Raw genomic sequence first — 27,578 nt, forward strand, 5'->3', positions numbered from 1 at the left:
GTGAGATGGAGCCCCAGGTCGGGCTCAGGACTGGGGGTGGAGCCCGCTCAAGATTTTCTCTCTCCCTCTGCTCCTCCCTCCTCCCTTCCCCCCCCCCCATTGTCAAGATTGTCCCCTACAGTGTAGGAGCAAAAGAACTAGATACATAATGAAGTAGTTTACAGTTCAGGTGGTGAAGGTACACTAGAAAACCTGTAAGGTATTAAGGTAACCCCAAAGAAAGAGATACATCTTTATCTGGGAAAGGATAGCTATAATCAAGGATGACTTTACACAGCAGTCTGAGTCCTAAAGGATGCAAGGAAATTTGTCAAGTAGTAGAGGAAAATACTTTCAGAAACGTTTACTCCTCGGGGACATACACCCATAGGGAGGATATGCACTGATAAAGACATGAAAAGTACTAATAATTTTGGAAATGATGAATAACGTTATGGTTGAAGCTTAGGGTGTTGTTTAAGAGGTACTGTTACAAAGTAGAGAATAATCTCTTGTGATTTTATATGTTTCTACTGTATTTTAAACTTTTGTTTCTTATTGTTTTGTTCATGGATATTAAGTCGATGAATTTGTGAATGAATCTTGGAGATGTTTGTGTGCCTTTAGCCTGGTGACGTTTAGTATTTCTCAAATGGTTTGTTGAAATTTTAGATAATTAAAAGTATTTCTTGAATATTCAGCTAAAGATGAATTTAAACTCTTAAGTGATAAATGATATTTTCTATTTTTATAGAGGTAATAGCTTTTATCTAACCATTCTGAGTAGTCCATTTTAACTATATATATAGATTTGTCGTCAGAACCAGACTTAGAAGTGGCATCAGAGCAAGAGCAAGAGCAAGAAAGGCCTGATGAAAGTGAAAATAACCACCCCCAGGTATGTAAAATTTTAAATTTAAATTTCTGATTTTGTATTGTTTTCCCTGCTTTTCTAATATTACATGGTTCAAGTGAAATTATCTTTGAGTGGCTATATTGAAGTCAATAGAGTATAATATTTAGTTTTTATAAAATTTTACGAGTTACAAAACTCAAAATGTTGTAATTTTTAGTAACTAAGTTTAGCTAAACTTCATCCTTGGAAATTAGGCAAAAAAAAAAATTTCTTTTGAGGCAAAAATAATTCTAAATATTCTTTGCTTCTTCCATTTTTTGTAACTTCTTTACATGATAAAGAAGGTAGCATCAAATACTGAGTCATGTATAAGCAGTTGAAATTATGAGCAGTATAACAATGATGACTACTGACTTAGACTGATGTACAAGGAGTGATTATTCTCAGTGGTTCAAAGTGCCTAGTTCTCTATTTCCACTTACAAATGCCAAGATTAAAGATTTATTCTGCTTTGTGATCTCTGTGTAGTTGACTTCAGAGAATGGGGTCATGAAATCAGTACGATCGCCTGTTGTCGAAACGCACCTTCCAGGATGGGAGCTGTGTAATTGGATTATAAACAATAACTCTTTCAGTTATTTCATTTCAGCACAGGAAATCCATATTATTAATATTTTTCTTATCCACTCTCAGTGGACGTTACAATATATTAGAGCTGGATACAAGCAGATAATCTATAGCAATGTCTAACACTATCATAGTATATAATTTAAATTAAAATATAGGAATTTGTTTTTCTTTGATTGATGTTAATTGATATTTGCCCCCCAAAAATGTAGTTTGCCTATTATCTAGGTTTTAAATTGTAAAAACTCCTGAAATGCATCGTAGGAGCTCACTGTTTAAGATCCAAGGGGATAAAATGTTTTTAAGTTTGTAACATTAAAAATCATCTGATTCATTTTTCGGTAGATGTAAGTGTATTGAATTGTTTAGTGAAGAGAAACCTGACAAAATATAAGTGAATGGATTTATGCTTTTCTTCTGTCCTCACTTCTTAGTTATAATCAGTGTCTTAGGAGCAGCTAATAACTAAATTTTAATTATTTTCTAATTTTTCTTTGTCCGCATTTGATTACCTAAGGATAAAGTTATTTCACAAACATGTATCCTGGCTGAAAAGGCATCTGAAAGCCAAACCAAGCAAATTACCATTCCACTTGTGCAACTGCAAGATACGGCTCGAGAACCAGAAATGCATATGGAATGTGATAGACAGGATGATAGATCTGTACATTCAGAACATCTTCGTGCACACAAGAAGCATGAGGAGATACGGATGAAACAAGGCAAATTAGATTGGAAAAATAATGTAAAGCTCATGAGCAGAGAGTTAACTCAGGAGATTGGTAAAACTTGTGAAAAGTACCAAATTATTGCTCATCCTAAGGTAGAGCCACTACATGGTAATTCTAAAGAAGCAGAGTCAAAGGAAATACCTCCGAAATTGACAAAAGTTACACTTGATGGTGAGGAAAAAGATGAATTTGGAGTGTCTGTCTCTGTAGTACCTCAGGCCTTTCCTGAACAAAAAGAGCCTAGTCTCGAAAATGCTGTTCTCTCTCATTCATACTCTGGGTCTCCAGACTATGCTTGCCAGTCATCTTCTAAGCTTTCTTTCCATGAAGATGATAAGAAACCAGGTGAGCATGTTTTTAACAAAAATGAGAGTCTTGATAACGATACAGAAGATAAAAAAGTAAGGAACCCACTTGTTACATTTGAAGTGAAAGAAGACCAAGAGTTTGACCTGCAGATGGCCAAAAGTTTGAACCAAAATGCCACTAATAGTAAATTAGACACTGGATATATCCCTCCGTATAGTGACCCAGAAAGCCTTTCTGATTTGCAGCTTGCCCACTCCAATGTGGTGAAACAAATGATTCAGAAGAAAAGGCATGATACTTCTGCTATTACAAACACTTACAAGAAAACAAAACCAACACGAGACTCTTTCCAGAAGCCATTATATGCAGATAATGACAGTACTAATAACTATAAAAGTACGGAACCTGCATTAGAAATTGTGAGTTCTTCACCATGTCCTTTCAGAACATCAGAAGTACATCAGAAAGAAGAATTACAGCAAGATAAGCAAAATCTGCAAAGGTTTAAGAATGAGAAAGGCATGTTACAAGTAGAACTCCTGGCTTCGGAAAAAGAGAAAGTTGAACTTCAAAAACAGGTAGAGAGATTCACTTTGCTGCTGCTCTTTTGTTTTTTGTCTTTGTCAATTATCTGAGCCATTTTGATTTTCCACTTATGAAGAAAGCTCGTGTATAAAATGGGGTTGTCTCAATATATAATTGTGTTCGGAAATAGATTATTTCTGCAATCTAAATGATAGGAATGCAGGAAAACATATGATTTGTGTTCCTTAAGTTTCTTTCAGTTTCCCAAGTGGCGTGTGAACTGGGAAGCTCTTTTCGCTATGCGCCCTGTGACCTCATGAAACAGAATAACCGTAGAGAAAATTGCTTTAAAAATGCGATTATCTTGGGGTGCCAGCGGGGCACGGCCAGTTGAGAGTCCTAGTCTTGTTTCTGGCTTGGGTTGTGTTGTCAGGGTTGTGAAGAGGAGCCCCAAGTCGGGCTCTGCTCAGCATGGAGTCTGCTTGAGTTTCTGTCTCCCGCTGTGCCTCTCTCATGCTATCAGTCTTGTTCTCTAAAATACATAGATCTTTAAAAAATATATCATGATATCTAGGGTTTTTATCTCTTGGCTTAAATATAAGTTGCACTTCCAAACAATAAAATGGAAAAGAAGTTGGGATGCCTGGGTGGCTCACCTGTTGAGCGTCTGCCTTTGGCTCAGGGTATGATCCCGGGATCTGGGATTAATTAAGTCCCACATCAGGTTCCCTGCATGGAGCCTGCTTCTCCCTCTGCCTGTGTCTCTGCTTCTCTCTGTGTGTGTCCCTGATGAATAAATAAAATCTTTAAAATAAATAAATACATAAAATGGAAATGAAGCAATAACTAAGGGAAGGGATATAAACAGATATTTCATCTATATTTCAATCTATTTATTGCTTCTGTTTATTGCTTCAGTATGTGTAGTCTTCTCTGCTTTCCTCAAACTCTTGGAACTTCAAATTCCAACACGACCACTTTGAGATATTTTTAATAACAAATATTTGCATCATCACCAGTTTTTTTCTCCCATGTTTTTAAAAACAGACTCCTTTTTTCTTTTAGGATTGGTTGATTGATTGATTGATTTATAGGGTGTGAGCAGGGTGAAGGGTAGAGGGAGAGAGAGAAAGGGAGAGAAGCAAACTCCCCAGTGAGCGTGGAGCCTGAGGTGGGGCTCGAGCCCATGACCATGAGATCATGAACTGAACTGCAATCAAGAGCTGGAGGCCCAACTAACTGTGCCACTCAGGCATCTCCTCCACATTAAAAAAAAAAAATTAAGGTTTTATTTGACATACACAGAGAGACAGAGGAGAGAGAGAGAGAGAGAGAACACAAACCGGGGAGCAGCTGTAGGAGGGCAAGGGAGAAGCACGCTCCTGGTGGAGCAGGAAGCCTGACCCGTGGGTCTTGATCCCAGAACCCGGGGATCATGACCTGAGCCAAAGGCAGATGCTTAGCTGACTGAGCCACCCAGGTGCCCACGTGTGTGTGTGTGTATATACACATGTGTTTGTTTAATCACCATTCTCAGGTGTTTCTGTTGAGTCAAACCGTTACATTATGTTTAATAAAGTATGATATATTTTGACACATACGACTTTTATCATGTAGGTAGCATAGATTTTCAGCAAACCTTCAGTATTTGACTCTAAGGGAGAAAACTGATGTTTGAGGTAAAAAATAAACAAAATATAGAGATATCCTCCTTTAAAATAAAAATTAGCTAAGCGCCGCATCCCCAATTAAGGTATTAAATTACTGTGCCAAAGTCACACTTTTAGCATAGCTGATAAATAATAAACTTGTTGGGTCATTTATTTGATTCAGCATTAAGGAATTGTATCATCTCTTTTGATGCTAGGTAATGCCACTTTAGGAACTTTTGGACAAATCATGTAACCTTTTTTGGTTTTATTCCCATTATCAATAGAAAATGGGATTAAAGTTGATAATTACTTTTATACCCTCTAGCTATAAAATTTTATGGTTATGGAATGTGAAATTTGGGGAGCATTACTCATTTCCCCAAATTCTACACTAATATCAGTTTTGCTCTGCTCCTTTTATGCCTTGGTGAACTTTGGTCCCATATTTTAATGAACACTGTGACTTTTTTTGATAGCCCTGGGATCCAAATGAAAAAAGAATTATAAAAGGCAGTTGGGGAGAGAATAGCTCAGTGCAGAAATGGAAAGCTTCCTATTTGTTCCTGGTGCATCACAATGTCACATCCTTTAAATCTGTCTGTGTAAGCAAAATCCAGATGGTAAAGACAGAAGAGGACAGATTTTTGTGTCTCTTTATTTCTTTGGATCTGCTGGTCAGATGGGGTGAAGTTGGGAATGTTAGGTGGCAAAGTGTAGATATGAACACAAAATTAAAGTCCTTTTTGAAATTCTGGAAGATTATGTTGTTCTATTCAAACAGAAATGAAGCAGAATTTCCAAAAATTGCAATTACATGCAGTGATAAAGTTAAGCGCAAGATAGTTTTATTGATTAAAATTATGATAAACTAAGAGTCAAATGATACAATTAATGAAAAAGTTCTTTTTAATGAATAAAGATGTAAGAGTTATTCTCAGTATCAAATTTCCATTCAAGAGTGGAAAAGAAAGGAAGAAGCACAAGAGTAGTAAGATGGAAGGAGCAGAAAAGATATATGCTGCTGCTGTTCCTGCTGCTGCTCCTGCTCCTGCTGCTGCTCCTGCTGCTTCTCCTCCTGTTGCTCCTGCTGCTCCTCCTCCTGTTGCTCCTGCTGCTCCTCCTGCTGCTCCTCCTGCTGCTGCTCCTGCTGCTCCTGCTGCTGCTGCTTCTCCTGTTGCTCCTGCTGCTCCTCCTGCTCCTGCTGCTTCTCCTGCTCCTGCTACTACTCCTGCTGCTGTTCCTGCTGCTCCTGCTGCTCGTTCTGCTCCTGCTACTACTCCTGCTGTTCCTGCTGCTCCTGCTGCTCGTCCTGCTGCTGCTCCTGCTGCTCCTGCTCCTGCTGCTCCTCTTGCTGCTGCTGCTCCTCGTGCTGTTCCTGCTGCTCCTCGTGCTGCTCCTGCTGCTCCTGCTGCTCCTCCTCCTGCTCCTCATGCCGCTGCTGCTGCTTCTCCTGCTGCTGCTGCTCCTGCTGCTCCTCGTGCTGCTGCCGCTCCTCGTGCTGCTCCTGCGGCTGCTCCTCGTGCTGCTGCTGCTCCGCCTGCTGCTCCTGCTGCTCCTCCTTCTGCTCCTCGTGCTGCTCCTGCTCCTCGTGCTGCTCCTGCTGCTGCTGCTCCTGCTCCTGTTGCTCCTCCTGCTGCTCCTCGAGCTGCTGCTGCTGCTCCTGCTGCTCCAGCTGCTGCTCCTTCTGCTGCTGCTCTTGCTGCTGCTCCTACTGCTCCTCCTGCTGCTGCTCCTGCTCCTGCTGCTGCTCCTCCTCCTGCTACTGCTCCTGCTCCTGCTGCTCCTAGCGCTGCTGCTGCTCCTTGTGCTGCTCCTGCTGCTCCTCCTGCTGCTGCTCCTCGTGCTGCTGCTGCTGCTCCTCATGCTGCTGCTGCTGCTCCTGCTCCTCGTGCTGCTGCTGCTCCTCCTGCTGCTGCTCCTCGTGCTGCTCCTGCTGCTCCTCGTGCTGCTCCTCGTGCTGCCACTGCTCCTCCTGCTGCTCCTGTTGCTGCTGCTCCTGCTGCTCCTCGTGCTGCTGCTCCTACTGCTTCTCGTGCTGCTGCTGTTGCTCCTCCTGCTGCTCCTGCTCCTGCTGCTGCTCCTGCTGCTCCTGCTGCTCCTCATGCTGCTGCTGCTCCTCGTGCTTCTCCTGCTGCTGCTGCTGCTGCTGCTCGTCATGCTCCTGCTGCTCCTCATGCTGCTGCTGCTGCTGCTCCTGCTCCTCGTGCTACTGCTGCTCCTTCTGCTGCTGCTCCTCATGCTGCTATTGCTCCTCGTGCTGCTCCTGCTGCTCCTCGTACTGCTCCTGCTGCTCCTCGTGCTGCTCCTCCTGCTGCTCCTGTTGCTGCTGCTCCTGCTGCTCCTCGTGCTGCTGCTCCTACTGCTTCTCGTGCTGCTGCTGTTGCTCCTCCTGCTGCTCCTGCTCCTGCTGCTGCTCCTGCTGCTCCTGCTGCTCCTGCTGCTCCTCATGCTGCTCCTCATGCTGCTGCTGCTCCTTGTGCTTCTCCTGCTGCTCCTGCTGCTGCTCACGCTGCTGCTGCTGCTCCTCCGGCTGCTGCTGCTCCTGCTCCTGCTGCTCCTCGTGCTGCTCCTGCTGCTCCTGCTCCTGCTCCTGCTGCTCCTGCTGCTCCTGCTCCTGCTGCTCCTGCTCCTTCTCCTGCTGCTGCTCCTGCTCCTTCTCCTGCTGCTGCTGCTGCTCCTGCTCCTCTTGCTGCTGCTCCTGCTCCTGCTCCTGCTGCTCCTCCTGCTGCTGCTCCTGCTCCTGCTGCTCCTCGTGCTTTTCCTCGTGCTTCTCCTGCTCCTTCTCCTGCTGCTCCTGCTCCTTCTCCTGCTGCTGCTCCTGCTGCTCCTCCTGCTCCTGCTGCTCCTCGTGCTGCTCCTCGTGCTTCTCCTCGTGCTTCTCCTGCTACTCCTCCTGCTGCTGCTGCTCCTCTTGCTGCTGCTCCTGCTCCTGCTCCTGCTGCTCCTCCTACTGCTCCTGCTGCTGTTCCTCGTGCTGCTGCTCCTCCTCGTGCTGCTGCTTGTGCTCCTGCTGCTCCTGCTGCTGTTCCTCGTGCTGCTGCTGCTCCTGCTGCTGTTCCTCGTGCTGCTGCTGCTCCTGCTGCTCCTCCTGCTGATATTGCTGCTGCTGCTGCTCCTCCTGCTCCTGTTGTTCCTGCTGCTGTTGCTGCTCCTCTTGCTGCTGCTCCTGCTGCTACTCCTCCTGCTGCTGCTGCTCCTCTTGCTGCTGCTGCTCCTCTTGCTGCTGCTCCTCTTGCTGCTGCTCCTGCTCCTGCTGCTCCTCCTGCAGCTCCTCCTGCTATTCCTCGTGCTGCTGCTGCTGCTCCTCCTGCTCCTGTTGTTCCTGCTGCTGTTGCTGCTCCTCTTGCTGCTGCTCCTGCTGCTGCTCCTGCTGCTACTCCTCCTGCTGCTGCTGCTCCTCTTGCTGCTGCTCCTCTTGCTGCTGCTCCTGCTCCTGCTGCTCCTCCTGCTGCTCCTCCTGCTGTTCCTCGTGCTGCTGCTGCTGCTCCTCGTGCTGCTGCTCGGGCTCCTGCTGCTCGTGCTCCTGCTGCTCCTGCTGCTCCTCCTGCTGATCCTGCTGCTGCTGCTCCTCTTGCTGTTGTTCCTGCTCCTCCTGCTCCTGCTGTTCCTGCTGCTGTTGCTGCTCCTCCTGCTCCTGCTGTTCCTGCTGCTGTTGCTGCTCCTCGTGCTGCTCCTGCTGCTCCTCCTGCTGGTGCTCCTGCTGCTCCTCCTGCGGCTCCTCCTGCGGCTCCTCCTGCTGTTTCTCGTGCTGCTGCTGCTGTTGCTGCTGCTCGTGCTGCTGCTGCTGCTGCTCGTGCTGCTGCTGCTACTGCTGCTCGTGCTGCTGCTCCTCGTGCTGCTGCTCGTGCTCCTGCTCCTCCTGCTGCTCCTGCTGCTCCTCGTGCTGTTGCTCCTGCTGCTGCTCGTGCTCCTGCTGCTCGTGCTCCTGCTGCTCCTGCTCCTGCTGCTCCTGCTACTGCTCCTGCTCCTCCTGCTGCTGCTCCTGCTACTGCTCCTGCTGCTGCTTCTCCTCCTGCTGCTCCTCCTGCTGCTCCTCCTGCTCCTCCTCCTGCTGCTGCTGCTGCTGCTCCTGCTGCTCCTCGTGCTCCTGCTCCTGCTGCTCCTGCTTCTGCTCCTGCTGCTCCTGCTATTGCTCCTGCTGCTGCTTCTCCTCCTGCTGCTCCTCCTGCTGCTCCTCCTGCTCCTCCTCCTGCTGCTGCTGCTGCTGCTCCTGCTGCTCCTCGTGCTCCTGCTCCTGCTGCTCCTGCTTCTGCTCCTGCTGCTCCTGCTATTGCTCCTGCTGCTGCTGCTTCTCCTCCTGCTTCTCCTCCTGCTGCTCCTGCTGCTCTTGCTGCTGCTGCTTCTCCTCCTGCTGCTCCTGCTGCTCTTGCTGCTGCTGCTGCTCCTGCTGCTCCTCCGGCTGCTCCTCCTGCTCCTCCTGCTGCTGCTCCTGCTGCTGGACTAATTCAACAAAGAAAGAGTGGAAAAACTGATAACCAGCTGTTTCCTACTACGCAGAATGAAGATTCTGATAGGTAAGCTGATAGCAATATTTAAACAGTAGATAATTATTATTTTTCTATAAAACAAATTCTATTTGGAGCTAATGTTCATGATTAACACATTTTATATTTTTAGTAGAGATATCCACCCAGGGTGCTAAACAGAAAAAGGCAAAGACCGGTATGGTATCAACTTTTTTTGCAGGCATAGTGATAAATATTTAATTTAAAAAAATGTAGGTTAGCAAATGTGAGGAAGAAGTCATTCTTATACACTGTTTTTAGGTGAAAATTGTCAAATCCGTTGCACCTGAGTGGCTTAGTGGTTGAACATCTGCCTTTGGCTCAGGTTGTGATCTCGGGGGCGTGGGATCGAGTCCTGCATCAGGCTTCCCATGAGGAGCCTGCTTCTCCATCTGCCCATGTCTCTGCCTCACTCTGTGTCTCTCATGAATAAATAAATAAATAAATAAATAAATAAATAAATAAATAAATAAATAAATAAATAAATAAAAATCTTTAAAAGAGAGAGAGAGAGAAAGAAAATTGACAAATCCTTTCTGAAGGGTGATGTAGCAGTGCATTTGAAATCTCACATATGCTGTCCCTATATCCCAACGGCTTCATTGCCAGAGGTAGATCCTATAGGAGAACATGACTTGTGTGAACACTTAGACACACATATTGTAAGAACATTTATTATGTATTATTATATATATAAAATATGACAGGTATATTAAGAGTACTTACATAAACATGTTACATATATATGTTAAGATTATTTATTACAGCATTCCCTTATCAAAAACTTGGAGGGAGTCTAACTATTCATCCATAAGGAAGTAAGTTTTCACACCTATAAAATAATGCAGTGTGTGACTATTTGAGAAAATGAATTTAGGTCTGCAGGGTTTTGATTGTTTAACAAAGTATATATATATAAATATATATTTTTTAATTTTATTTTTATTTATTCATGAGAAACAGAGAGAGAGAGAGAGAGGCAGAGACACAGGCAGAGGGAGAAGCAGGCTCCATGCAGGGAGCCTGATGTGGGACTCGATCCTGGGACTCTAGGATCACACCCTGGGCTGGAGGCAGGCGCTAAACCGCTGAGCCACCCAGGGATCCCCTAAAGTATATTTAAAGTGTTTGGTTTCATGTCTTACAGAAACTTTAGAATACTTTTAATATCTGCTGAGTTGCAAAAGGAAGTTACCGGCTACACTGGCACTCTACTTTATTACCAACAAAACTGCTCATTATTAGGTTTTTGGTTTTGGTTCCCAATGCACGAGTGCTCAAATGTTGGACTCTCAAATTGATCTGAATATTATTACGAAGAGATTTCACATGGCAACTTGTCCCATATTCTGTATAAACATTTGATCCCTATGCTATAAACCAAGAGGTTGTTAATGCAATGTATCTTCTTTTTCAGGCAGTTTGCATACATGCTATTATTTTTCCTTTAAAAATGTTTTTAAGATTATTTATTTGAGAGAGATAGAGTGTGAGTGCAGGGAGCGGCAGAGGCAGAGGGGGAAGCGGGGAGCCTGAAGCGGGGCTTGATCCCGGGACTCCAGGATCATGACCTGAGCCGAAGGCTCAGGACGCTTTTACCGACTGAGCCAACCAGGTGCCCCTTATTCTTCCTTTTTAAAGACCATATATTTCAACATGCACCACACCAAATTTTTCAATAGTGACTTCATATTATATAATCTACGAAAATTCACTTTCCATTAATTCTAAACACAGTGGATCTATTAAAACATAAGTCAGATTATGTCCTCCTCTGCTCAAGACCTAATGGCCTCCCATTCACTCAGAGTACATGCTCAAGTTCTTTCTAATACCTACAAGGCCTTATGTGACTTGTTCATCTCAGGTCCCTCCCTATCCTTTCCTCCCTCTGTCTCTCTGATTTGAACTACTTTCTATCCCTTTCCTTCTGTTCAGCCACACTTGAATTTCTCACTATTCTTACCCCCACCCTCATTATAAACACTTCAGGCATACCTCTGTACTTGCTATAAACTCTCTGTGGAGTGCTTTTCTCTCAGGTATCCTCATGGCTTACTCCTTGCTCCCTCTTCTTCTCCCTGGTTTTTGCTTCAAGGTCACTTTCTCAGCAAGGCCCTTCTTGGTTTATCCTGACTAGTATTTCGACCACCCCTTTTGCTACGACACATCGAAATTTGATTTCTCTGCTTTAGTTTTTCTCCTCTCATACTGTGTGGTTTGCCTAGGTAGTTTATTGTTACTATGTTTACTTTCCTCGTGAGTAGGATTTTTTTCTGTTCATGGCCGTGTCCTCAGTGCTTAGAGAACATTCTAGCGTATATAGTGCTATTCAATAAATGTTGGTTGAGTGAATGGAGTTTAACCCGTGTGTATTGTTTTTAACATAATACCAATTCTCACTTAAACAGAAAGAAAGGTTGGCATGGGTCCGTTCTGACCACTTAACCTGTCAGTTATCTGCATTTTGTGGATTATTTGGGCCTAATATTGTGGTTACTTGCTACTTATTCTTTTACTGGTATTTATGTTAGTTTTAACTATAGTAGAATGGAACAAAGGAAGAGCAAACTTCATTTATGTTACATCAAGGAAAATGAAATGTGGTGTTAAAATATTATAGGACTTTAAACATTTTTGCCAAAGGATATGAGCCCTCAATATCTGAAATATAAAGGTGAAGTTGGAATTTACTGCTTACTAATAAGAGGGAGCTATGCTGGCCACTTACAGTCTTTTCTGACAGAGTAGTCTTCACTTTCTATATACAGTTTCAGGAAAAGTGGAGTTTAAGACTTGGGAGACTTTCAGAGAATTAAATGGTTTGTCATCATCTGAAGCACCATGGTAATTTGGGTAAGACTGTTGTTGATTGGTTGGCACTCGAGGCATGCGTATTGGAGTGATTTTGTCCCACATTGGCTATACTTCAGGAGGGAGAAGCTGACATTGGTTGGCTGGTGAGTGGGGAAAGATGGCATTGATCATTACAAACATTTAAAACTGTTTCTGATGGGTTCTCGTTACCATGGCTGCATTAGGATTCCCCCGCCAACATCACTTTGAGGTATCTTTAACCAGTTGTTTTCTATTTAAAAGTTGCTTCTATTAACTGTGTTCAAAATGAAAGCTATTTCATATCCATAATTACAGATTTACATCTGAAATTTGGGTCGAGAAAAATTGTTTAATAATTGCTTTCAGGAAGATCCATCTTTTTTGGATGTTTAATTTAACTAGAAGAGTTATATGGCAATTTTAAAACAGTAATTGCTGGTTTTGTTTTTGTTTTCAGTGCCCTAAAGTTACTCAGTTAATAATCTCCTGTGGGAAAATTCAGTCTTTTTGTAAATTTACATAGCTGTATGCTCATAATATTTTCTTGCATGCATTTAGTCCATGAAGAAATATATATAATTTTCTGTTGGTAAATCTAGCTTTTTGTATTAGAATTAGATACTAGGCTAAAAGTATGCACAAGTTACCAAAACATTTTCTTTTTCTTTGTCCCCTTAAAATTATTGTTAAAAATTTATTTGAGAGCGAGAGAGAGAGAGAAAAGAAAGAGAGAAAGAAAAGAAAAGAAAAGAAAAGAAAAGAAAAGAAAAGAAAAGAAAAGAAAGAAGGAAAAAAAGAAAAGAAAGAAAGGAGAGAGAGAGAGATGGAGAGAGGATCTCAAGCAGACCTGGGGGTGATTCCACAAACTTGAGATCATGACCTGAGCCAAAGCCAAGTCAGACACTTAACTGACTAAGCCCTTCCAGCTGTTCATTAAACTTCTCATTTTGTTTATGTAGTATATTCCTCATTTTATTGAATTAACTGTTTTTTTAAAGCTTTTATGCATTTATTTTAGCGAGAGAAAGAGTGTGTGAGCTAGGGGGGAGTAGCAGAGGGAGAGCGAAACTGTGCTGAGTGTAAGCCTGATGCAGGGCTCAATCTCATGACCCTGAGATCATAGCCTGAGATGAAATCAAGGGTCAGACACTTAATTGCCTGGCCCACCCAGGCACCCCTGAATTGGCTTTTTGTGTTTCCTGGCAGCTCCTTGAATTTCCTTAAGACTGAGATTTTGAAATCTTTCTTGGATAAATTACAGATCTCCACGTGTCTGAGATTGATTACTGGAAGATTATTGTAATCCTTTGTTGGTGTCATATTTCCTTGATTTTGTCATATCCTTTTGCATTGCTGTCTTTGCGTTTGAAGTAGCAGTCACCTCCTCCAGTCTTTAATGACTACCGCTCCCATGTGTCCAAACCTGATTGTTTTGCTCTGGTGGTGTGCTAGAACTTCTCTGCAGGAAAGCTGGTTTTCCACGAAGAGTCTCTACCTCCATGGGTGATTATCTAAGTGTTTTCCAGGGGCTCCCAGATGGTGGCTGTGAGGGTGAGGGTGGCGCCAATTGATGGGCTTTTGCCGGGTCCACAGCTGGGAGTGTAGTGCGTATGCCTGTTACCTGATGCACGGGCAGATGAGACTTTTCCTCGGTCCCTTGGTGTATGGCCAATGGTCCCCTTGATTCCACAGGTCCTACACAGGCAGTTTTGTCCCCACAAATGACATTGTATCATAATTGTATATGTGTATTTCCTTGCATATGGTTGCATTTCATAACTGTTCTGTGAATTAATAAATGAATTCAGAGGGGTAACAGATGTTTACAAAAATTGTTTTTTTTTATTCCTTACCAGTAAAATTATTAGAAAATATTGGCTTTCTAATGCATATTTTAACTGGATTTTTTTTTTTAAGTAATGATCCTGGTTTGTCTATCATGGAAATAAAGAAAGATAAAAATGTAAAGTGGACATCAAAAGCATCTATGATTACACCAGGCTTTGAGAAGGCCGATTCCCTAACTGGTAGTCTACTGCGAGTGAGTAATGACAACAATCTAAGTGCAATGGATCAGGATGAAAGAAGGTAAAATCTATAAATTCTTTATTTCCTTCTGAGGGAATGTTAGTAGCTATGATTATTGTTATGTAAGTAAAACACTGTAATATAGTGCCGTACAGGCTGAGGGAAGAAATACTCAAGTATATCAAAAACACCACTTGAAAGGTTAGGATGAGGAGGAGTGACTTTTTTTTAAGATTTCATTTATTTATTCATGAGAGACACAGAGAGAGAGGCAGAGACATAGGCAGAGGGAGAAGCAGGTTCCCTGTGGGGAGCCCAAAGCAGAACTCAATCCCAGGACCCCCAGATCAGGATATGAGTTTTGTGGTAAGAGGTTGTTTATTTAGAATTGGTTCCACCATGCAGTATTCTCATATAATTGAATATGCAGATACTATCCTTCATCAATTGAAAAAAATATATATATATAATAGTAAATATACAGACACATAGGCGATTCTGAATAGAAGTAATCATTCCTTGTTAGGTTAAGGTATTCAGAACCTTTGACAGTATCATGAATAGCTATGATTTTGTGAGGGGCTTTGGAGTATCTGATTATATTAACTTAATATTTGTTTAGGTTCTGGGGAAAGGGGAATGGTTTTGTTTATTTACAATATGTTTATTTACAATTGAAAAACTATTCATCTATCATAGATTATTACTTTTGGATTATAAAGTTCTAAATTACAAGAGCCACGGTTACTGTACCAGCAGCGTCATTGACACATATTGTGTGCTTAATGAGTAATTGTTGAATCCATGAATAAACATTTGAATGAGTAAAGGAAGGCCCATTAATGAACTTCTTTAGAAGAATTAAATCTTTAGTTTATTGAAAGTAGATTTTCAATACTGCCTAGGTATGAAGTGTTTTAATTAAAAAAAAAAAAAGTGTGTGGGATGCCAGGGTGGCACAGCAGTTGAGTGTCTTGCCTTGGGCTCAGGGTGTGATCCTGGGGTCCCGCATCAGGCTCCTTGTGGGGGAGCCTGTTTCTCCCTCTGCATGTGTCTCTGCCTGTCTCTCTCTGTGTGTCTCTCTAGTGAATAAATAAATAAAATCTTTTTTAAAAAATTAAAAATTAAAAATGTATGTAAGATTCAGAAATTATTTCTAGAATAATTATAGCTAGAAATGGAATAATACTATAGATTCAATTGCTATCACATTACTTAGAAATACTTAACTTACTTTTACCACATTTTGTAAAACACATGTTGGGAAGGGACATTTCCTGGACTTGAGTTCTGGGTGGTCTGCTCCTGCCAGCTGTATGGGCTTGGGGAAGTTCCTTAGAATTTCTGTGCCTCATTAGCTTCCTGTGCAAAATACGCAGTATAATAGCCTACTTCATACGGTTTGTGTAAGGCCTAAAAGCCCTTTAGGATATGTAAACTGTCCCAAATAATGCATAGTAGTTGCACAGTAAAACCTCAAAACACTAATATCATGATTATTTAAAAAGGGCTTGTGTCATAAAAAAAACTTAGTTTGCACTTTCCAAATTGATTTAGTGAAAACTTGTTTTTATTGAAAATGACAACAAAAAATGTATATTTACCCCTATCAAATAATGTAAGTAACATTATGATTTTCCTTTACTTTTGCAATTTTGATCTAAATTTAATACTTTGTTAATATTACTATTAATATTGCTTACATATGCTCTAAATATTCTTTGTATTTTAAGTATTTAATATTTTCCTGAAAAGAATCCTTTCTCTTTTTAGACCTGCAAAGAAAACATCTAAGGAAAAGAACGAGGTAGACAAACAAACAAAATATATAATTCTATTTCATTTATGATATATTTATTATATTATTTTGATATTTCATATTTATCAGAAATATTATTCCATGGTAAAAAAAAATTACTTTATGAAACGCACAGTGAAAAAATGAAAATTTTCCTTTGTTGTATAGACATCTGCTGTGAAAAACTTATTCAGAAACACTAATTATTGATAAAGGTATTTTTGATAAAAATCAGTTCTTTTAAAAAGTACCTATGTTTTTGCTTTTATAAAAAGATGGATATTTATCATCTCTCTACGCTTAGTATGTTTTATAAATATTTGGATGACATTTTGAAATAGTATTATTTATTTGTAGGTCAAAAAGCAAGTGAATTCTGTGGAACACCTTGATGACTTAACTCAGTCATCTGAAGCAGCTTCAGAGCATTGCAAGTTGCAATACTCCAATTATAAGAGTTCCCTGTTGCCCATTGGACAACTTGGCATGGATTGTAAAGGTAGGGCCGTCGTATAAATATAAAGCCTTTTTCTGTATATATGATTGTAGTAATATGTGCACATCTCATCTAGCGGGGCGCCACACAACACTGATGTGTTATAGAGCTACTCATCTCAGAAATATGTTTTATATTAAAATAGAGAACTATTGAATCCTCTCAGCCAAAGAACTATAATTTCCATTGTGGTTGTCTACGTGGGAATGGCACACTTGATGTGTTTGTGAACTCTGCTTCTCTTCTGTGCCTTCACCCAAGGTCAGGTTACCATTATTTTTCTCCTAGATTACTGAACTAACTTCAGGACTGTTTTCCCTGCCATTCCACTTCTTGGGATCTTGGTCTACACTGCAACCATAATTACTATACATTTTTAAAAGTTTACATTTCATCACATTACCCCCTTGCTTAAAGTTTAGCTATTACTTCTTAATGCTATGAGGTGAAAGACCATAGTCCACAGGCTTCATCTTGTATGGTTTCATATCCATCCTTCCATCCATGTCTCAGCCACTGTCTTAGATGTTTTTTCATATAATAGAGGCTTTCTTTCTCCAACAGCTTTAGTTAGGTAAACTGCACATGTATGAAGTGTACAATTTGATAGTTTTTTCATATATATACACATATGAAAGCATAACTGTAATTTAGACAGTTAACATATCCATCACTCTTAAGTTTCCTGTCTCTTCATATTGCCTTATTATGAAACTGCCAAATTGTTTTCTAAAATAATTGTACTATTTTCTAAACCCACCAGCAGTGTATGAGGGTTTCTAACTCCTCCATATATATTTGTGAGTACTTAGTATTATCAGTTTTTTAATCATAGCCATTGATGGGTATTTAATATAAACACACACACACGCATGTATGTGTATAAATATATACATTTATGGTTGTAATACACATTTCCCTAATAACTGATAATGTTGAGCTTATTTAACATCTGTATATCTTCATTGAGCTGCCAAAATTTTTGTCATTTAAAAAATTAGGTTTATTATTTGTCGAGTGTTGATAAATCTTTGTTTTTGTTTTTGATATCTTATTATTTTTTAAATTGGAGTTCAATTTGCCAACAGGTAGCATAACACCCAGTGCTCATCCCATCAAGTGGCCCCCTCAGTGCCCATCACCCAGTCACCCCAACACCTCGCCCACCTCCCTTTCCACCACCCCTTGTTCGTTTCCCAGAGTTAGGAGTCTCTCATATTCTGTCACCCTCCCTGATATTTTCACTCATTTTTTCTCCTTTCCACTTTATTCCCTTTCACTATTTTTTATATTCCCCAAATGAATGAGACCATATAATGTTTGTCCTTCTCCGATTGACTTACTTCACTCAGCATAATACACTGCAGTTCCATCCATGTCGAAGTAAATGGTCAGTATTTCTCGTTTCTAACGGCTGAGTAATATTCCATTGTATACATAGACCACATCTTCTTTATCCTTTCGTCTCTCGAAGGACACCGAGGCTCCTTCCACAGTTTGGCTACTGTAGACATTGCTGCTATAAACATCGGGGTGCAGGTGTCCCGGCGTTTCACTGCATCTGTATCTTTGGCTAAATCCCCTGCAGTGCAATTGCTGGGTCATAGGGCAGTTCTCTTGTTAACTCTTTGAGGAATCTTCACACAGTTCTCCAGAGTGGCTGTGCCAGTTCACATTGCCACCAAGAGTGCAGGAAGGTTCCCCTTTCTCCGCATCCGCTCCAACATTTGTTGTTTCCTGTCTTGTTAATTTTCCCCATTCTCACTGGTGGGTTTTGGTTTGTTTTTCCCTGATGGCCAGTGATGCGGAGCATTTTCTCATGTGCTTGTTGCCATGTCTATGTCTTCCTCTGTGAGATTTCTCTTCATGTCTTTTGCCCATTTCATGATTGGATTGTTTGTTTCTTTGCTGTTGATTTTAAAGAGTTCTTTATAGATCTTGGATACTAGCCCTTTATCTGATAGGTCGTTTGCCAATGTCTTCTCCATTCTGGAAGCTGTCTTTTAGTATTGTTGACTGTTTCTTTTGCTGTGCAGAAGCTTCTTATCTTGATGAAGTCCCAATAATTCATTTTTGCTTTGGTTTCTCTTGCCTGTGGATGTATCTTGCAAGAAGTTGCTGTGGCCAAATTCGAAAAGGGTGTTCTCTGTGTTCTCCTCTAGGATTTTGATGGACTCCTGTCTCACATTTAGAACTTTCATCCATTTTGAGTTTTTCTTTGTGTATAGTTTAAGAGAATGGTCTAGTTTCATTCTTCTGCACGTGACTGTCCAGTTTTCCCAGCACCATTTATTGAAGTGTATCGACTGTCTTTCTTCCAGTGGATAGTCTTTCCTGCTTTGTCGAATATTACTTGACTATAGAGTTGTCGAATATAACTTGACCATAGAGTCGAGGGCCCATTTCTGGATTCTCTATTCTTTTTCATTGACCTCTGTGTCTGTTTTTGTGCCAGTACCACACTGTCCTGCTGGTCACAGCTTTGGTAGTAACAACCTGAAATCTGGCACTTTGATGCCCCCAGCTCTGGTTTTCTTTTTTAAAATTCCCCTGGCTATTTGGCGTCTTTTCTGATTCCACACAACTCTTCCGATGATTTGTTCCAACTCTCTGAAGAAAGTCCATGGTATTTTGATAGGGATTGCATTAAATGTATAAGTTGCCCTGGGTACCATTGACATTTTGCCAAAATTAATTTTTCCAATCCATGAGCATGGAATATTTTTCCATCTCTTTGCGTCTTCCTCAATTTCTTTCAGAAGTGTTCTGTACTTCTGAGCGTATAGATCCTTTACCTCTTTGGTTAGGTTTATTCCTAGGTATCTCATGGTTTCGTGTGTAATTGTCAATTGGATTGACTCCTTAATTTCTTTTTCTTGAGTCTCATTGTTAGTGTATAGAAATGCCCCTGATTTCTGGGCATTGATTTTGTATTCTGCCACACTGCCGAATTGCTGTATGAGTTCTAGCAATCTTGGGGTGAGTCTTTTGGGTTTTCTATGTACCGTATCATGTGAACCGCAAAGAGGGAGTGTTTGACTTCTTCTTTGTCAGTGTGAATGCCTTTTATTTCTTTTTGTTGTCTGATTGCTGAGGCTAGGACTTCTAGTACTATGTTGAATAGCAGTGGTGAGAGTGGACATCCCTGTCTTGTTCCTGATCTTAGGGGAAAGGCTCCCAGTGTTTCCCCATTGAGAATCATATTTGCTGTGGGATTTCCATAGATGGCTTTTAAGATGCTGCGGAATGTCCCCTCTATCCCTACACCCTGAAGAGGTTTGATCAGGAATGGATGCTGTAGTTTGTCAAATGCTTTCTCTGGCTCTATTGAGAGGGTCATCTGGTTCTTGCTTTTTCTCTTCTTGATATGATCTATAACATTGATTGCTTTACGAGTGTTGAACCAGCCTTGCATCCCGGGGATAAATTCCACTGGGTCATGGTGAATCATCTTCTTAATGTATTGTTGGATCCTATTGGCTACTATCTTGTTGAGCATTTTTGCATCTGTGTTCATCAGGGTTATTCTACCTCTCGTTTTTGGCGGGGTCTTGGGTTTTGGAATTAAGGGGATGCTGGCCTCATAGAATAAGTTTGGAAGTACTCCGTTTCTATCTTTTGGAGCAGCTTTAGTAGAGTAGGTGTTGTTTCTTCTACAAACATTTGATAGAATTCCCCTGGGAAGCCATCTGGCCCTGGACTTTTGTGTCTTGGGAGGTTTTGGATGATATCTTCAATTTCCTCCCTGGTGGTTGGCCTTTTTGGACTTTCTATTTCTTCCTGTTCCAGTTTTGCTAGTTTGTCGTTTTCCAGAAATGAGTCCATTTCTTCTTGATTGCCTAATTTATTGGCGTATAGCTGCTCATACTAAGTTTCTAAAATCGTTTGTATTTCCTTGGTATTGGTGGTGATCTCTCCATTTTCATTTATGACTAATTTGAGTCTTTTCTCTTTTGTTTTTAATAAGGCTGGCTAATGGTTCATCTTTCAAAGAACCAACTGCTGGTTTTGTTGATCTGTTTCACAGTTCTTCTACTGTCTATTTCATTGAGTTCTGCTCGAATCTTTATTAATTGTCTTTTTCTGCTGGGTGTAGGTTTTATTTGCTGTTCTTTCTCCAGCAACTTTAGGTGCAAGATTAGCTTTTACATATGAGTTCTTTCCAGTTTTTTGAGGGATGCTTATATTGCTTATATATTTCCCCCTCAGGACTGTTATTGCTGTATCCCAAGATTTTGAACAATCGTATCTTCATTCTCATTAGTTTCCGTGACTCTGTTTAATTCTTCTCTAATTTCCTGGTTGACCTTTTCATCTTTTACCAGGATGGTATTTAATCTCCACATGTTTCAATTTCTTCCAATATTCTTCTTGTGATTTAGTCCTGTTTCACAGCATTATGGCCTGAAAATATGCTGGGGACAATCTCAAATTTTTGTTATCGGTTGAGACCTGATTTGTGAGCCAGTACGTGTTCTCTTCTGGAGAAAGTTCCTTGTGCACTTGAGAAGAACGTGCATTCAGTTGCATTTGGCTGTAAAGTTCTATAAATATCCGTGAAATCCATCTGGTGCAGTGCATCATTTAAAGCTCTTGTTTCTTTGGAGATATTGGGCTTAGAAGATGTGTCACTTACAGAAAGTGACATGTTAAAATCTCCCAGTTTTAGTGTACTATTATCTAAGTATGTCTTAATTTTGGTTATTAATTGATGTACTTGGAGCTCCCGTATCCGGGGCATAAATATTCATGATTGTTAGGTCCTCTTGATCTCTTACTATAGTCTTTGGGATAAACTTTAATTTAGCTGATATAAGGATGGCTACCCCTGCTTTCTTTTGAAGACCATTTGAATGGTACATGGTTCTCCAACCTTTTATTTTCAGGCTGTAGGTGTACTTATGTCTAAAATGAGTCTCTTGTAGACAGCAAATAGATGGGTCTTGCTCTTTTTATCCAGTCTGAAACACTGCACCTTTTGATGGGGTCATTAAGCCCATTCACGTTCAGATTTACTCTTGAAAGATACGAATTTAGTGCCATCATGATACCTATTCAGTCCCTGTTTTTGTGGATTGTTGCCTTGGACTTCCTCTTTCTTTTACAGAGTCCCCCTTCATATTTCTTGCAGACCTAGTTTGGTGGTCACATGTTCTTTCAGTTTCTGCCTATCTTGGAAGCTCCTTATCTCTCCTTCTATTGTGAACGAGAGCCTTGCTGGATAAAGTATCCTTGGCTGCAGGTTCTTCTCATTTAGGACCCTGACTATATCCTGCAAGCCCTTTCTGGCCTGCTAGGTCTCTGTGGAGAGGTCTGCTGTTATCCTAATACTTCTCCCCATAAAGGTTTGAAATCTCTTTTCTCTTGCTGCTTTAAGGATCTTTTCTTTACCTTTGGAATTTGCAAGTTTCACTATTAAATGTCGAGGTGTTGAGTGGTTTTTATTGATTTCAGGGGGCGATCTGTCTATCTCCTGGATCTGAATGACTGTTTCCCTTCCCACGTTAGAGAAGTTCTCAGCTATGATTTGTTCAAATACGCTTTCTGTCTCCTTTGGCGCCCTCTGGAACCCCAACTAAACGTAGATTTTCCCTTATGAGTCTGTCATTTGTTTCCCTTAACCTTTCCTCATGATCTTTTAATTGTTTTTCTCTTGTTTCCTCAGCTTCCTTCCTTGCCATCAACTTGTCTTGTATGTCACTCACTGGTTATATGTTACTCTTCTACCTCGTTAACCCTCATCATTAGGACGTCCAGTTTGCATTGCATTTCATTTAATTGATTTTTAATTTCTGCCTGATGAGATCCAAATTCTGTAGTCATGAAGTCTCTTGAGTCCTTTATGCTTTTTTTCTAGAGCCACCAGTAGCTCTGTAATTGTGTTTCTGAATTGGCTTTCTGACATTGAATTGTAATCCAAATTTTGTAACTCTGTGGAGAGAGGACTGTTTCTGATTCTTTCTTTTGAGGTGAGTTTTTCCTTCTAGTCATTTTGCTCAATGCGGCGTGGCCAAAAACAAGTTGTACTGGAAAAAGTAGAAAAAGAGAGAAAGAAACGGGGGGGACAAACAGAAAACAAAAAACAAGAGGGAGTATCCTCTGATTCTATATACTGTAAATCCCTCCACTTCCCCTTGAACTTTCCAGCGCTGCTTGGTCAGTGACTTGCTTTTCCCCTGTCCTTCCAGCTGGTCTTCTGGGGGAGGGGCCTGCTGCGGTGATTCGCAGGTTTGTGCACCTGGAGGAGCTGCCTAGCCCCTTGCCAGGTGCAGGGCTCAGTGCAAGCTGTTTATCCTGTGAAGCACCTGCTCAGTCCCAGGTACAAGGTGACAGCAGGAGGAGCAACCACAGTGGCGGCAGCCAGCTCTCCATCTCTGGAGTCAGCTCCCGCAGTAACTACCGCAGCTCCCAGTCCCCAGGGACCTGGATGGTCCGGGGGCAGGGGGTGTTGATCTGCACAGCTCGGGGCCACCTGGCAGCAGGAGTGTCCTTGCTGCCCTGTGTCCTCCCAGCCTCCACCTGTCCCGGGGGGAGCGCCGGATCCTGGGCTGTGTCCCTGGCACCCTGGGCTCTGGGGCCTGCACCGCTGGAATCACACTCCCAGGGCCACACAGTGGCCGCCACCTGAGCTGCTCCTGGGGCCCCGCTGGGAGCGGCGTCCAGCCCTTTAGAGAGCTCGGCCTGCAGTGTGTGGACGGCTCTCCCCCAGAGTTTAGTTGCTCTTTTAGTGCCCCGGGAGCCCGAGGGCATCTGTACCCCTCCTGGGAATCTGCCCTAGTTCCCTGTGAGCACCTTTCCTTCCAGGAAGATTGGTAAAGTTTCTGCTTCTCCAGGATTGGGCTTTCCTGTCCTGGGGGCACTAGCTGCGTGGCCTTTGCCTGGCTCCTCGCGGGGGCTCCTCCCCCTTGGATGCTTTTTTATTTCTTTATGTTTTTCCATCTTCCTACCTTGATAGAAGTGTGAACTCTTCTCACTGTAGCATTCCAGCTGTTCTCTCTTTAAATCTCAGGCCAAATTCATAGGTTTTCAGGATGATTTGAAAGTTATCTAGATAAGTTGGTGGGGACTGGTGACTTGGGGACCCTACTCTTCTGCCATCTTGCCCTGCCTCCTTCTCTTTTTAATATATACTTCAGTGCTATAAATGGTGAGATGAGTGTTACTCTAGGAGGATTCCAGACATTTTTAACATATTATGTTTTTATTTTCATTCAGTACGTGATACTTTGTAATTTCTTTTTTCATGTCTTCTTTACTCCAAGGGTTGTTTAAAGATTTTATGTATTTGAGAGAGAGAGAGAGAGAGAGAGAGAGCATAGGCGAGGGGAGGTCCAGAGGGGTAAGCGTCCTTCCCTCTGAGTGGGAAGCCCAACATGGGGCTCAATCCCAGGACCCTGAGATCATGACCTGAGCTAAAGGCAGACACTTAGTCAATTGAGCCACCTAGGACCCCCATCCCAGGGGTTATTTAGATGTGCATTATTAATTAGTTTGCAAGTATTTGAGTATTTTCCAGAGGTAGGTTTGTTCTTCATTTCTAATTTGATCACTTTGTGGTCACAGAACACTCTTTCATGACTTCAGTCCTTTTGACTTAACTCCCTTTATTAAGGTTTATTTTATGATCCAGAATATAATCTCTTTTGGTAAATGCTCCATGGATACTTGAGATAGGTGGTGGTGGTCAAGTCTTCTATATCCTTGATGATTTTCTGCCTATTGAAATCTCAGACTAAAATTGTGAATTTGCCTGTCTCTTTGCAGTTCTGTTGATTTTTGCCTTATGTATTTTGATCTTATTAATAGATTCATAAGCATTTAGGTTTGTTATGCTTATTTATCGACCCTTTCATCATTAACAAATGACCTTATACATTACTGAGAATATATATTGCTTTGAAATCTATTTTGCCTGGTATTAATATTGCTACTACTCAAGCTCAGCCTTCTTTTAATTGAGGCTTTTAGACCATTTTCTTTCTTTCTTTCTTTTATTTTTTGATAATTTTCATTTACTCTGATTATTGATATAGTTGATATAAATCTCTCATCCTGTTTGCTTTCCATTTGACCTGCTTTGTTCCCATTTTCTTTGCATTCTGCTTTCTTTTAGATTAATCAACTAATTTTTACAAGTTAGTTTAATTTATATATATATGAACATACACATATAGTGTATGTATGTACTTTGCTTATTACTATAACTCTTAAGTTTTGCTATTTTAGTGATTTTTTTAGGGTTTAAAGCATATGACTGAAACATCACAGTCCACCTTCTTGTAGTGATATACCACATCATATGTAGTTAAAGAAAATTACAATAGGGAACACGTGAGTAGCTTAGTGGTTGGGAGTTACCTTTGGTTCAGGGTGTGATCCCAGGGTCCCTGTATCGAGTCCCGCATCAGGCTATCTCAGGGAACCTGCTTCTCCCTCTGCCTGTGTCTCTGCCTCTCTCTCTCCGTGTGTCTCATGAATAAATAAATAAATAAAATCTTTTTTTTTTAATTACAATAGTTTACTTCCATTTCTTCTCTCCTAGCCAGATCCTCTGTGGGTGTGTGGGATTATAGTTTTCATTAAGTTTAGAAAGGTTTCGGTCATGTTTTCTTTTCTTTTTAAAACATTTTAAAGTTCTATTGATAATAAGATTTTATTCATTTATTTGAGAGAGAGAGCATGAGCAGGGAGAGAGGCAGAGGGAGAGGGAGAAGCAGACTCCCTACTAAGCAGGGATCCCACCATGTGGCTTGATCCCAGGATGCCAAGATCATGACCTGAGCCGAAGGCAGACACCCACTGACTGAGCCACCAAGGCGCCTGGTAAAATATCTTTACGTTGAAGTTACTCAATATTTATTTAATGTATGAATGAGTGAATGTGAACATGCTCAGTCCTTTATATGCAAAAAGTACTCATATTATTTTATTTTGCCTTTTTAAAGAACAAATTTGTGAGAGAGCAGGAGCAGGAGATGGGGAGAGGAACAGAGAGGGAGGGAACGAAGGGGTAAAGAAACTTAGGCAGACTCTGCTGAGTGCAGCACCCAGTGCCAGGTTCAATCCCACAACTATGAGATCATGACCGCAGCCAAAACCAATAGTTGGATGCTTTACCAAATGAACCACCGTGATGTCTCCTGTATTTTATTTCTGTTTTTGTTTTTCCTCTGGTGTAGATTCTGATAGCATATTGACAACCCAGGATGCAATTTTTAAATACAAAAGATTAATAGAATTAAAAACAAAGGACTATGAACAACTTCTAAGAAAAATTTCAAAAATGGAATATAAGGTCAATGGATTACAAATGGAACTATCAGAAGCAAAAGAAATGAAATCTCAGTTAGAGCATCAAAAAGTGGAATGGGAACAAGAACTCTACAGTTTAAGGTATGACATCTTGGATTTAAGGAAATATTTCAGCTATTTACTTTTTTTTTTTTTTAATAGACTCCTCACTCAGCATGGGGCTTGAACTCACAGCTATGAGATCAAGAGTCACATGCTCTATCAACTGAGCCGGCCAGGAACCCCTTGAAATACTTACTTTTATACTACAGATGTGTAGGAGAAGTTTTGTAATTGCTAATTTGCCTTCTGGGATTTTATAGGGAAGAAAACTCCTTTAGAAATGTGAAGTATCAAAAGACGAATGGGTAAAGAAGCAGTGGTCTATGTATACAATGGAATATTGCTCAGCCATTAGAAACGACAAATACCCCACCGTTTGCTTCCACGTGGGTGGAACTGGAGGGTATTATGCTGAGTGAAATAAGTCCATCGGAGAAGGACAAACATTATATGGTCTCATTCATTTGGGGAATATAAAAATTAATGAAAGGGAATAAAGGGGAAAGGAGAGAAAATGAGAGGGAAATATCAGTGAGGGTGACAGAACATGAGAGACACCTAACTCTGAGAAACGAACAAGGTGTGGTTGGAAAGGGAGGTGAGTGGAGGGTTGGGGTGACTGGGTGATGGGCCCTGAGGGGGGCACTTGACGGGGTGAGCACTGGGTGATATGCTGTATGTTGGCAAATTGAACTCCAATAATAAAAAAAAATGTGAAGTGTGAGATTCTTTGACATAATACAGCAAGTTTTTAACAGTGAATACTTCTAATAATTTAATGTATATTCTAAAGCATAATTTTAATGACCATGTAGAAGTCCATCATATGTAAACCTCATTATTTAACAAATTGAATTTTGGTTGTTTTCCATTTTCCTATATTTTAATTAATACTATAAGGAATGTCTTTTACTTAATTCTGTTTCTACATTCTTGGTTAATTGGAATAAATTCTTTAATGTAGCATTGTGTTAACATATAAAAATATTTAGTGGAGGTCTCTGATCCATATTTTTAAATTGTTCTCAGGACATTTTATATGCCCCCCAACAGAGTGTGAAATGGCCAATTTTTCTCAAGACAGAAAATTTTTTTCACTCTGGTGTATTCTTAACATATGCAGGGGTTAAAAAGTCAAATGGAAAGATGATTAATGGTTAAGTTTTTTCACATTTCTTGCATATATAAAGAAAATTAATTCAAAAGTCTATGCTGAAAGCACATCTTACTCTTTATTCTTTACTTACTTAATATGGATCCTGTGGTGTTTTCAAAGGAATGTTTTCAAGTGATTTATAAAATACATAATAATCAAGGTTGAGAATAATACAGAATAAGAAACATAAAAAGCATGGGCAATAGATATTAGACTCCCTAGTCTAGTACTGGATCACAGTCATCTGCAGGTGTATGTTGTGTAAACGGCATCTGCTGATGCTGTCTTACACTGAAGATCATTTTTAGAGGTACCTGTGATGTTTTGTGAAATAAAAATTTATTTCTAGTGAATTTATAAAGTTGTTGATAAACAGCAACTTCTCTTTTTAATTAGTAATGAAATGATTTGTCCTAATTGAAGTGTAATTATCACTCTGTGGGGAAAAATGATGATTTTCAACTCTAACTTTCCTGAATAATTTCAGAATTCCTTTCCTTAAACATCTACCAGAGTTATTACTGAGTAAAACTTACTAAGTTGCAAAATGCTTTCTCATTGCTTCTTTTAAACTATGTCTCTTTTTGAAGAGATTGAAGTGATAAATTAAAAACATGAGCCCTAGAAAGGAAAAAAATTGAGGACAGAAAAATTTCATTTGGATAATGTACCAGCATATGTGGAACCAGATCATAAAATAAAAATTTTATTGCTGACAAAACAA

The 27,578-nt window shown here is 40.9% G+C and overlaps 1 protein-coding gene across 1 annotated transcript in view; it reads left to right on the top strand.

Moving 5' to 3' along the window:
• The window catches only part of LOC112912760 (uncharacterized), a 163,434-nt gene that overhangs the window by 83,685 nt on the left and 52,171 nt on the right, over positions 1-27,578 (top strand). The window contains exons 21-27 of the mRNA XM_072722106.1: positions 789-877; positions 1,980-3,080; positions 5,637-9,193; positions 13,940-14,110; positions 15,824-15,857; positions 16,206-16,347; positions 25,524-25,737. Coding sequence (XP_072578207.1) covers positions 789-877; positions 1,980-3,080; positions 5,637-9,193; positions 13,940-14,110; positions 15,824-15,857; positions 16,206-16,347; positions 25,524-25,737 — 5,308 coding nt within the window. The remainder of the gene's footprint in view (positions 1-788; positions 878-1,979; positions 3,081-5,636; positions 9,194-13,939; positions 14,111-15,823; positions 15,858-16,205; positions 16,348-25,523; positions 25,738-27,578) is intronic.

This window comes from Vulpes vulpes, chromosome 9 (assembly GCF_048418805.1).
Source record: "Vulpes vulpes isolate BD-2025 chromosome 9, VulVul3, whole genome shotgun sequence".
Classification (NCBI taxonomy): Eukaryota; Metazoa; Chordata; class Mammalia; order Carnivora; family Canidae; genus Vulpes; species Vulpes vulpes.